At 38.3% G+C, this 12,923-nt stretch overlaps 1 protein-coding gene across 8 annotated transcripts in view; it reads left to right on the forward strand.

Moving 5' to 3' along the window:
• The window catches only part of PPFIBP1 (PPFIB scaffold protein 1), a 184,970-nt gene that overhangs the window by 126,750 nt on the left and 45,297 nt on the right, over positions 1-12,923 (forward strand). For all 8 annotated transcript variants that reach the window (XM_017875586.1, XM_017875588.1, XM_017875587.1 and 5 more), the window contains exons 5-7: positions 5,975-6,061; positions 7,549-7,662; positions 10,150-10,281. In XM_017875586.1, the coding sequence (XP_017731075.1) occupies positions 5,975-6,061; positions 7,549-7,662; positions 10,150-10,281 (333 nt within the window). The remainder of the gene's footprint in view (positions 1-5,974; positions 6,062-7,548; positions 7,663-10,149; positions 10,282-12,923) is intronic.

The raw sequence follows: 12,923 nt of genomic DNA on the forward strand, positions 1-12,923 counted from the left end.
GATACATCTTAAGATTATATCCCGTAGGTGATCACAATTATCTGAGTCATGCGGTGCCTCACTGAGACATCCTAGCTAAAATTAAGGCAGTTTTCCCCGTAGTCTTCAAGTAAACTCCCATGACAGTGTTCACAGACACAGAAAAACAAATTGACCAAATCAGCAGAATTCTTAGTTTACAGAGGTAAAAGATGTACTTTTCATGGAATCCTAGGCCACTGGTATTTGTTAGGATTGAATGGAAAGAGGTTTCCCTTTTCCTTTAGGAAAGTGAGTTAAGAAAGAAAAAGTGACAAGAACAATAGGGACTTTTTCTTGGTCCCATGTTATCCTTCCAAAGTAGAAGACAGATTCCTTCTCTAGATCTCTGTATCCTATCACATGTTGCTGGCTTTCAACAAATGTTGAATAAATTAATGAATCACAATATTAAATGAATGAAGTTGCTACTGTACTGGGATAGGAGCCGGGGCTTTGCTTCTAGGGATACTGGGATCTTCTTTTTTCTCTATCCTTCCCAAATTCAGGGGACTTAGGTGTATACCTATGACTAGGGTAATATTATAGTCTAAACATGTCCCCTCTCTTGCCCACTGTGAAGCTCATGCCCTTATTCCATCATACCCAGTGAGAGGACAGGGGAGTGGAGTACTGCCACCGCCTGGTTGCTTGGTTTCCAGCATCACTGATATCATGTTCTTTGACTCTTTGGACAGTAGCGGTGTAAGATGCCTTATTATGCTATTGAACTCAAATGCTCTTCATGGCTGAAGGATTCAAGTCTTAATCTCTCCTCCTAGTTCAGAGTCTAGTGGAGAGCAAGCATGCAGTAAATGTTTACATGCGTGGCAGAGGTATAATTCCGAGTAGACAATACTGTCATAGTAATTATTTATTTTGGTAACTAGAGATAACGTTTACTTAAAGGAGATTTCATGGACTGAGCCTTACTCTTCCTTTCTTGATACTGAATGTTTACAAACAGAATTATGAAATCAAGACTCCATGACAGCTTTAATAACTAGTTTTAAAAATAAGTATAATGACTGGATGGAATGTGGTCTGTGCATGCATTTGTGTGTATGTAGTATTACTAATCCAGCTGTGCTTTAACATCTGTTGACCTTAAAATGGGGGCTGTTTTCTTTTCCCCATTTTAATTTAGGTACTCACCATTCTGATTTAGGACTATTACACTCAAAATTGGTTTCTGTTTTGTAAAATAAATAAGCATAATAATGGCAAATCACTGCTTGTATGTTGATTTTGGATTTAGACAGGACAGCAGAGCTCAGGAAAGAACAAAGCAAAACAAAGGGGAAACAGGGAAGAAGACAACTGTAGATCAATGCAAACCAATAGAACCCAGAAAATCAAAGGAAAACACAGCGTGATGTTACAAGTAAAGACAGCGGGTGAGACTCCTACCTTCCGTGAATTAATAACTGTTGAAATGGAGTGGCGAGTACATGGGGTTTCATCACGCTCATTTCTCAACTTTAAATCTATTTGAAATTTTCTGTAATAAAAAACATTTTTTAAACAGACGCAAAGGAAAGATGTTAACATTTCTTATGTCTTTATGCTTGATTGTAATACTTGATAATTAAAAGGAAGTTGATATAAAAAGAAGGCTTTCTAACTGGGGAGGGTGACCACACCCACCTTTAAATATGGGGCCTGTAACTCAGCTCACACCCAACCAATCAGGTAGTAAAGAGAGCTCATTAAAATACCAATTAGGCTAAAAGCAGGAGGGAAAGAAATAATCAAATCATCTATCACGTGAGAGCACAGGGGGAGGGACAATAATCAGGATATAAACCCAGGCATTTGAACCAGCAGTGGTAACCCCCTTTGGGTCCCCTCCTGTTGTGTGGGAGCTCTGTTTTCACTCTATTAAATCTTGCAACTGCAAAAATAAATAAATAATAAATAAGTAAATAAATAAATAAAAGAAGGCTTTCCACTTATGATGGTGAAGGGAAAAGTAGATGGTGTTCTAATGTTATGTGTAGCACCTGCCATGTAGAGTCAGGGAATTCGTTTTCCAGGTGAGGTTCCTGGCTAGCTCTAAGATTCTTTAATTCTATGAGGGATAAAGCTTTTTAGATGTGTTTCTCCCCATCATGCCAGGGAAACCTGGCAGAAGCCATAAGTTCCTTAATTAAATCAAAGTACCAGTGTTACAGTTGAGTTAGATCTCTCTCCCTGACTCTCCACACTCACTATTGGTTGGCTACTGTACTGTTGAAATCCCCACGTTGATTCCAGTTTCGACTTAGCTGAATTGGATGTGGTGATGTGGTCAATAAAGCTGTTACCATGAGCTAAAGTAGAAAGGTAAAGTGATTATAGGCGCTCTTCCGTGCTTTGAAAGTCGATGACTCAACAGGAGTTTATACTTAATCATTTTAAATTAGTGCTCAGGATTTTATAAGCACCATGGAAGAATCAAAAGAAATGTAGACACTTTTGCACTGAGAAACTTAGGCTGAGTGACCAACTCACCTAAAATTATTAGTATCCACCTGAGGCAGATAGGAAAACACTAAAGAGCACGTTTAGACAAGACCCCGAAGGTCAGCCAGTAGATGGGCGAAAGGAGAATTGGCGCAAATGTAATGACGAGGAGTTGAAATGGGTTATGAAAGAGGATTGACCTGAGAGGGAGGAGTGGGAGGTGAGTGAGTGTTGGGTACAAAACCTTTGGATAGTTGTTGTAAAGAAAATGGCAGAAGCTCATTAAAAGGAGAAATGGAAATGTAATAAGAGTGGTGATTACAGGTCCCAGTGAAACAGGAATCAAGAGTTCCACTAGAAGTGGAATGATGAGCTTCAGGAAGGAGTTAGGATCGTATCCCCAAAGCCTGCAGGGAAGACGAAAGGAAAGAAAATAAGAGGTAATATTATTATACTATTACAACCGAGGAGAAAATTGGTCTTAGGGAGCTCACACAAGAATGGCCTTACATATTGTCCATTACAAGGACTCTGAGATCACTCCAAACATAGTGTGGGCATGAGTACAGGCTTGGGCGAGAAGGAGCAGTCTAGATAGAGTCAACCATGGAGTGCATCCAGATTATAGAGGACACATAATTAAAGACTCACTGGAAGCAAGAAGGCAGATCAAAACAAACTGCCGTCACTTTTATTTCAACCCGTGTTTATTGAACACCTGTCGTCATTCTTCCATTCAACAGACATTTAGTTTCACCCACTGTATGTCACATGCAAGGCAAATCTACTCGCAAAGAATGCAGATCTATTCGAAGAGAGAGACATGTATGCAGTCAAGTCTTTAACCTTTAGTGCATTCAGAGAACGCCTGCTGTAATGAAGGTTCATCTAGATACTGTTGCTGCGCACATAGTAAACAGTGACTTCAAGAGGAAACTTCACAGCCAAGCCCTAATAGAGGTGGACCTTAAGGAATGGGGAAGAAGAAGAAAGGGTGGGAAAAGACGGTCCGTGCAGAAGGAGTAAAAGTAGTGTGTGAGAGAGCATGCCGTATGGTGGGAGATTTTGAGTGACCTGGTAGGTAGAAGAATATGGGAGTTGGAGGAAGAATAGAGACAATACGGTATGTACCTAATGGATCTTACTGCCAACATTCTTAATGCAAAGAAACAAAATTGGCAGAAATATAAACACGTGTGGACAGAACAGTCTTTACGTACTTAAGTTAACACAAGGATATAACATTGATTGCTCTTAAATTCTGTTTTATGTTCCTATGGTGAGTTTTAATATACTAAACTACCCTTCAGCATTGAGTGCTTGTAAGTATCAATACCATAATGAGAAACATAAATATGCTCATTTTGAGTCAATTTTCAGTATCTGTTTCTATTTGGGGCTAATTTTGGAGAACTGGTTTTGGAACACCTCACTTCCATATCATACAAAGTAGCTTGGAAGGAAACACTGCTCTCCTCTTGCTATAATTTCCTCCAACCAGAAGAAAGATCAGTTTTGTTTGTTTTTCTTAAGACAGGGTCTTGCTTTGTTGCCCAACCTGGAGTGCAGTGGTGTAAACACGGCTCACTGTAGCCTCCACCTCCCGGGCTCAAGTGATCCTCCTTCCTTAGTCTCCAGAGTAACTAGGACCACAGGTGCACACCACTAAGCTTGGCTAAGTACTTTTTGGTTTAGTTTTTTTTGTTTTTGTTTTTTAAGAGATAGGGTCTTGCCATGTTGCCTAGGCTGGCCTCAAACTTCTGGGCTCACACAATTCTCAGCCTCCCAAAGTGCTGGAATTACAGATATGTACCACTACCCTTGGCCAGTTTTACTTTTTGTCCTCACTAAACAGCAGATTTTTTCTACTTACTGAAATGTATCTGTTTCTGAAATATTGTTACTTGTATGGGATTTTAAAAACAGATGCCTGTTAATGTCTATAATCAAAATAAGGAATTTAAACTTCTACAGGGCCTGTCTTGGCACTTTCTTAAGATTGAGAACATGGATTATGCATCCTGGCCGTTTTCCAAAAAACTACCCTCGAGAAGTTATGCACAATTTATTTTTATGTTAGTCCCTGGGAATAGAAGTTGTCTAGGCCACTCCATCACACTCTTCATAATACTTGTAATTTAATGCCGGGCACTTCAGTTAACAACATGAGCAGAATTATGCTGTGGTAATTGTGGAGGTGTGTGGCGAAGCAGCTGATTGTAAAATTTTAATCCACTCTAAATATGCATTGCACCCTTACTCAGTTAGCCTCTGATTCTTTGTGGCCTTTTGGAAAATGTATTCAGTGTGTAAAGTTTTTAGAAAAAGCATTCTGAAATCTTCCTTTTCATTCAAGCCCTGTTTTTTTTTCCCCCTCTTCCCGGCACATGACTTTTGTTATTTCAAGAATTGATACTGGAAACCACATTTATTGGAAAGATAGAACAATGGTATCAGTTAATTCTGGAAAAACAGTAGATGTCACATCAGATATGCCCTGGGGAGCAAGGTTATACAGTTTGTATTTTTTCTGCTTCTAAATCTGAAGGTATTATTTTCTTTTTCAGTTGAACCCTGGGTGGCCCCATCTAACACTTTCGGATTTCAGCTGACTTTTATTTCTATTGTATTTGGATGAAGAATCAGGAAATTCTATTGGGATTACATATCTTATGGTTATGCTGAGATTACGAGAGACACCACTTATGCTACTACATACATTTCGAAATGATGTTTTTAGGTTTTCTGTTCTTTGTGAGCCTCTTCGTGTGTCTCTTTCATGACTTGCATGTGAGACAGCTGAGGAAGAAACAATCTATACTTCGTTTCTCAGTCTATACTTCCTTTGGCATTTATACAACGCTTAAATATACTGAAACATGATGTTTTTTAAAAAGTGTCTGGGGACAGGAGGGAGGGGAAGAAATAGTAAGTAAGCATCAATATATGCCGAGCACTGAGCCAGATGCTGGGGAGGTTACAAAATGAATTATAGGCTCTGCCCTGGAATAGAAGGTAACATTATACGAACAAGCAAACTCACAAGTTAGTAAGATCAGGACAGAAGGTGTTAAAATGCAGATAAGTGAGGCTAGTCGGTACTACCAGGGGAAGTCACTGTGGCCTGAGTGTTTACACTTTCGGAGGAAGAGAGACAGACCTCAATAGCTAGGGGTCCCCCCTACACACTCACAAAGCTTTGCCTGCCCCTGGGTGTGTGTCTGCTCTCAGTGGAGATACCAGTATCCACTGTGCCTTGTGAGTCATTATTTTCTGTTTGATAAGAAATTGTTTACTTTGGCAAAAATGTGCTTATATGCTTAACATGCCTGTCTTACCTCTTTTGTGGTAAATGAACCAAATTGGATTCTCATGTTTTCTGTTTGACAGTGACAGCTGTGCCAGATTCAATTCAGGCCCCTCGGACTTGTGAACACTTGTGATTTTCATTTATCCTCAATATATCATTCTTAGAGAAGATCAGCCTTACCCATATTATTTCCTTTTTCAGACAAATGGACACCTACCTGGGAATGGAGATGTGTATCAAGAAAGGCTGGCACGTTTAGAAAATGATAAAGAATCCCTCGTTCTTCAGGCAAGTGATTTTTAAATACTGTTCTTTCCTTGCAGCATACTTACAAAGACTTTTAAATTGGGGTGGCAAATTCAGATTGCTTGCAGCGACCAGACTGCTAATAGAAATAAGCCTGGTAAACCATCTGTACACAATAGGGAGTGTTGAGGATTGGGGCAGAATGATGGTGTTTACGCCCAGTTTAAAAGGAGCTGCCATTAATCATCCTCAGCTCTTCCAGGGCCAGTCTGAATACAGGCACAATGTTGTCTAATCTGTTCTAAAATTCAGATATATGAAGATAGCATAAAATCTGAATATATGTAAGTTTATATTTCTGAATCTGAAATCTGAGTACATATATTTAATTTTTCAATTTTAAAAATGGTAACCTGTGTGAGACAAAACCGTGACTAGAATCCTCCTTGTGGGCTAAATTTGAATTTGCTTCTTCATAATGTTTCAAATGCTTGACAAATATTTTTCTTTGGTATATTGAGCAAAATGAAATGAAGTATGTTTTTCTTTGGTATACGGAGCAAAATGAATTGAAGTATATTTACTGGGTGATGATTATTGGGGAAAATCTCAGAGATCAGCTCTAAGCACTAGAGTTGAAGGACTAGCCCAACAGCTCCTCATGGACCTTTGAGTATATTGAGCTGCCCCCTGGCTTTGAAGACATCTGTGATCAGTGTCATCTTCAAAGAGCTCATGGAATTTGAATTCCCTGGGTTTTGTGTGTGTGTGTGTCTGTGTGTGTTTTTTGTTTGTCTTTTTGTTTTTTTTTTGTTTTTTTTAAGATGGAGTCTCGCTCTGTTGCCCAGGCAGGAGTGCAGTGCAATCTTGGCTCACTGCAACCTCCACCTCCTGAGTTCAGGCAATTCTTCTGCCTCAGCCTCCTGAGTAACTGGGATTACAGGCACATGGCCCCACGGCCAGCTAATTTTGTATTTTTAGTAGAGACAAGGTTTCGCCATGTTGGCCAGACTGGTCTTAAGCTCCTGACTTCAAGTGATCTGCCCACCTTGGCCTCCTGAAGTGCTGGGATTATAGGCGTGAGCCACTGTGCATGCTTCCCTCCCACCCCCCGGGGTCTTTTTCTTATTCTTCTTGAAGTATCAAATTTTAATAATTTCTTGATAATTTCTATTTCAAACATTAACTTTGTTTCCTCTCTTCTAATACTATCTCCACCCTGTCCCCCAAAAAGATAACTTCTGTGCACGCTCTCTCATAAATGGTTGAAGTAGCTTTAACCAAAAAGTATTGTACATTCCTAATCTACACAAATTTTCTCCAAATTGTATAGGCCTCCTTAAATCAAATAGCAACATATAAATAGGAATGCGAGGGACCACTGTCTTCCTGGTACTTCTCATATTTTTTTTCTTTAAAACCATATGAGTGGTAGGATCATTCCTTTTGTTGTTCCATTTAGAGAAATAATATATGCAGTGGAAACCCAGTTCTTTTTCACTCATTGCATGATTTTGCTGTAAATACAGGTAAGTGTGTTAACAGACCAGGTGGAGGCTCAGGGAGAGAAGATTCGAGATTTGGAGTTTTGTCTTGAAGAACACAGAGAGAAGTTGAATGCCACAGAAGAAATGCTGCAGCAGGTATGTGCAGAGGCCAGAACCAAGATGGGATTTCCCTGCTGAACTATTTGAGATGCTACATTTCTATGTTGTGTTTGCTCTGTTGTAGCAGTAAGTTTCTTGATTCACTTAGACCAGCACATTTAAAAAAAACGAGAGTAGCAGAGTCTCAAAACACATGCACACAATATAAAGTGTTTATGTAATTAGAATCTGCAACAAAATGTCAGTAGTATTGTGGCTTATTTTAATTTTCTTTTTTTGCATTCAGATGGTTTCCTCTCACCCATAAGTATATGTTTTATAATTAAGAAAAAATATAATAGTAAAAAAATCTAATAATCCAATTTTAAAATGGGCAAAATATTTGAATAGACATTTCTCAAAAGAAGACATACAAATGGCAAACAGACATATGAAAAGGTGCTCAACATCATTGATCATCAGAGAAATGCAAATCAAAACTACAAGAAGATACTATCTCACCCCAGCTAAAATGGCTTTTATCCAAAAGACAGGCAGTAACAAATGCTGGCAAGGATGTGGAGAAAAGGGAACCCATGTACACTGTTGGTGGGAAAGTAAATTCGTACAACTGCTATGGAGAACACTTTGGAGGTTCCTCAAAAAACTAAAAATAGAGGCCGGGTGTGGTGGCTCATGCCTGTAATCCCAGCACTTTGGGAGGCCGAGGTGGTTGGATCACGAGGTCAGGAGATCGAGACCATCCTGGCTAACACAGTGAAACCCTGTCTCTACTAAAAATACAAAATATTAGCCAGGCATGGTGGCGGACGCCTGTAATCCCAGCTACTCTGGAGGCTGAGGCAGGAGAATGGCGTGAACTCGGGAGGCGGAGCTTGTAGTGAGTCGAGATCGCACCACTGCACTCCAGCTTGGGCGACAGAGTGAGACTCCGTCTCAAAAAAAGAAAAACTAAAAATAGAGCTACCATATGATCCAGCAATGCCACTGCTGGATATATAGCCAAAGGAAAGGAAATCAGTATATTGAAGAAATATCTGCGCTCTTGTGTTCGCTGCAGCTCTGTTCACAGCCACCAAGATTTGGAAGCAACCTAAATGTCCATCAACAAATGGCTGGATAAAGAAAATATGGTACTTATACACAATGGAGTACAATTCAGCCATAAAAAAGAATGAGATTCACTCATTTGCAACAACATGAATGGAACTGGAGGTCATTATGTGTAAAATAAGCCAAGCACAGAAAGATAAATATCTCATGTTCTCACTTATTTGTGGGATCTAAAAATAAAACAATTGAACCCATGGAGATAGAGAGTAGAGGGATGGTTACCAGAGGCTGGTTAGGGTAGTGAGGGATGAAGGGAGAGGTGGAGGATGGTGAAGGGGTACAAAATAATAGTTTCCATGAATAAGGCCTAGTAATTAGTAGCATGTCAGGGTTACTATAGTCAATAATAATTTAATTATATGTTTGAAATTAAGAATATAACTGGATTGTTTGTAACACAAAGGATAAATGCTTGAGAAGATGGAGACCCCATCTTCCATGATGTGATTATTACACATTGCAAGCACGAATCAAAACATGTACCCCATGAATGTATATACCTACTATGTACCCACAAAATTAGAAAAGAAAATATCTCTGTAAGGTCGTGGATGGAGTATGCACTTGAGCAAAACCTCCTAGGTTTCCATTCCTGCTGTGTCTTTATTTTTTCTTTTTCCCTGTATGACATTAGGCAAGTTCCTAACCTCTCTGTTACTATGTTTCCTCATGTTTTGATTAAGGATAATAAGAATTTCTACCTGATAAATTTTTTGTGAGGATTGTAACAGTATTTGTTACAACCGGTGCCTGGTGTATAGCAAACATAGTATCATCATAATCAATGTTATCATCAGACTGAAGTATATATGTGGTTTATGCATGTGTATCTACGTAACATATGTCTCCCTCAGTAAACTGACATGTGCTTATTTCTGCTCAAAGGAGGGTAACGAAAGTGGATGGTATTTTATTTTATTTTATTTTATTTTATTTTATTTTATTTTATTTTGTTTTATTTTGTTTTATTTCTGAGACGGAATCTTGTTGCCCGGGCTGGAGTGCAATGGCAGGATCTCGGCTCACTGTAACCTCCGCCTCCTGGGTTCAAGTAATTCTCCTGCCTCAGCCTCTTGAGTAGCTGGGATTACAGGCACCCATCACTATGCCCAGCAAATTTTTGTATTTTTAGTAGAGACAGGGTTTCACCATACTGTCCAGGCTTATCTCAAACTCCTGACCTCAAGCGATCTGCCTGCCTCGGCCTCCCAAAATGCTGGGATTACAGGCGTGAGCCACCACGCCCAGCCTCAAGTGAATAATTTTTTTAAAGTGTGTATATTCAGTAATTATATTTTACCATATCCTCTACTTGATAGGTGCTGCTTTGTGCAATCATAAATGAGGTAAATTCACATGTGGCTGTTTATAATAAAAGACTTTTTGGATGTATCTCTTAAATTCTAATAGGAGCTTCTAAGTAGGACATCCTTAGAAACTCAGAAGTTGGATCTGATGGCTGAAATATCTAACTTGAAGTTGAAACTGACGGCTGTAGAGAAGGACAGACTGGATTATGAAGATAAGTTCAGAGACACAGAGGTGAGTGATACAGTCTCCTCTCTCTCTCTCTCTCTCTCTGTCACTCTGTCTCTGTCTCTCATACACGTACATTCCTAGGGCAAAGTTGAAATTCCCTGGAGGTGTGCAAGGCATTACTACATGCCCTCATCCTGCTTCATTTTAAGAATAATCTTTCATTGCATTGACTTTTATCACTAAATGCTAATGGCAATTTTATTTTAGCCTTTTGATACGAAATATTAATACTTTTATTAACCTTTAGAAATGTTTTTGACTTTAGGGTATTTGGAGCATCCGTCCATCCATACTGGTTTTCTTAATTTTGTAAATAATGGGCTTAAATACATGGTTTCACTAGTAGTTATTATTTAGGCACACTGATTATTTACTATGTAATTGGATTTTGAAAATCTGCATAGAAAACATACTAACATTCTATACTCACAAAATCACAGAGCTTTTTTGAGATCTTTTAATTTGACCTTCTACTTTTGATCTATTTCACATGTAAATCATTCCAATTAAATAAGACTCACTGACTTCTACAAAACTCAGGGTACATTCTATAACTTGAAGTATCCATTTTAGTGGCTTAACAAGCTTTATTGTTTGTTCTATTTTATTAATTCAGGCCTTCTAGTTTATTTGCTGTGTGACATTTGGCAAGTTCTTAACCTCTCTGTTGGTTTTTGGTGGAGAGAGAGAGCATATCCATTTGAAATATATTCATTTGAAATGAAGTATAAAGAGTTGCAGAAATTCCTTTTCTCTGAGGGCCATCTCCCCTCCTTTTTTCTTCCTATTTTGTTTCCTTGGTTGGAGTATGGAAAGGTGTCATGCTGGATTAGAAAATAGGTACCAAGGAGAGAGGAGAGAAAATGGCTTACTTATTTTTCCCTTCTGTTTTTATTTCAAACATGTATTTCATGCTGACTATAAGCCAGCATGGTACCAGGCATTACATACATTATCCACTAGAGGAAAGTTCTCTATAGATTTGGAAATGCGTTTTACTCCATTGCTATTTTCAAAATTAAATTTTCTGTCAAAGATTCAATTATAGTGGAAAGTCTTGACACATGTCTTGCTTCCTTGATAGCAAAAGGAAATCTTTCATTTGGTTCATGTTTTAATTTTTTTTTTTTTTTTTTAGAAATAGGATCTTACTGTGTTGCCCAGGCTAGTCTGGAACTCCTGGCCTCAAGCAATTTTCCCATTTTGGCCTCCCAAAGCACTGGGATTAGAGGCATGAGTCACCATGCCCAGCCATGTTTTAATCTTAAATCTCTTTGTCAGTCGCCTATATGAGCATGTTTCTCATTTGATCAAAACTGGGGCTTTTAAAACAAGATGTAGAAAGTCACCCAATTTAAAATTCTTGCCTTTGTGCTTTCTCTAAAAATCTGTTCTGATATTTTCCTCTTTCTCCTCTTTTTGTCAGGTCCTAACCCTGTAGTCGCTAAGTAAGGTAATAGTAAAACTCAGTCAACAGATGGACAATATGGCAGTGGAGCTAGCTCTGCTGCAGGGAAGAATTGATGGTAGATGTGGATAGAGATAGTCTTCTACATTGTGTCTGCAAAGTCAAGGGGAAATCTTCATCTGTTGTTAGCTTAATTTGGATATGAGATGTTAACCAAGTATTGGGACTGAATTGCAGTAGATGTGTCATTTATTTTTGTAAGAGGCCAGGGCAATATTTATATCCCTTGAGTTTGGCTGCTTTTTTTTATCAAACTTTTTTTCCCCACTTTTTCATTGTTTCACTCATGCACTCTTAATCATATACAAAGAGATCTTGTCATCAGACTTCCAGTACACTCAATCCCTGATAATCTTCTAGTAAAAATTCAGTGTTATTTCTAAAACGTATGCACATACCCGGAGATTAGAGCATATGTGGTAAACTTTGTGATGTTTCATATGAAAATAATTAAAATAATCTTCACTATTAAACTAACTTGAATATTCTCATGTTCCTGTTATCGTTCCCTTAATAAAAATATTTTCCTGGCTGTTCCATGCATCCACAATATTTAACTTTCTCTTGGAATTTTAGATTATTTGGATATTAATTTCCAAGCAAATATTGGCATGGGGAAGAAGTATAGGCATTTCCAAAGGACTGAGGGTAAAATTCTTTAAACTTTGGAAGATTCAGAACTTGTCCCTGGCCTTGCTAATGGAAAATGATTAGCATCTTTCTACAGTACCCCCTTGTGGTAAGAGCATACATGTCAGAGACTGAGTTCCTGCAGGAGCCCTGAGGAGTTCTCTGAAAGGGAAAAGGGAAAGGGAACAGGGATTTTGTTTCTTAAAAGGACTGAACTTCTGATAAGAACTTGATTGAAATAATTTGTATTCTGTTTTTTAAAGTTTTACATTAGGGAGCCATTTCTAGATTTTCCAGCTTGTGTTGTCTGGGGAAGATATGATTTCAGGTTGGAAATGTAGACCATATTTAAAGTATTGCCATGAAATATAGTTGAGTAGTTTTTGTTAAAACAGATAAATTATCCCAGTTTACAATTCCATTTTTTTCAATGGTTTCTTCTTTGCATATTGGCACTATTTCTAAAGGAAGGGGTAAAGTACAACAATAGCAGATAAGAATTCAATGCTATTTCTTTTTTTTTTCTTTTCTTTTTTTTTTTTTTTTT

Source organism: Rhinopithecus bieti, unplaced genomic scaffold (genome assembly GCF_001698545.2).
Source record: "Rhinopithecus bieti isolate Rb0 unplaced genomic scaffold, ASM169854v2 scaffold_7884, whole genome shotgun sequence".
Taxonomy (NCBI): domain Eukaryota; kingdom Metazoa; phylum Chordata; class Mammalia; order Primates; family Cercopithecidae; genus Rhinopithecus; species Rhinopithecus bieti.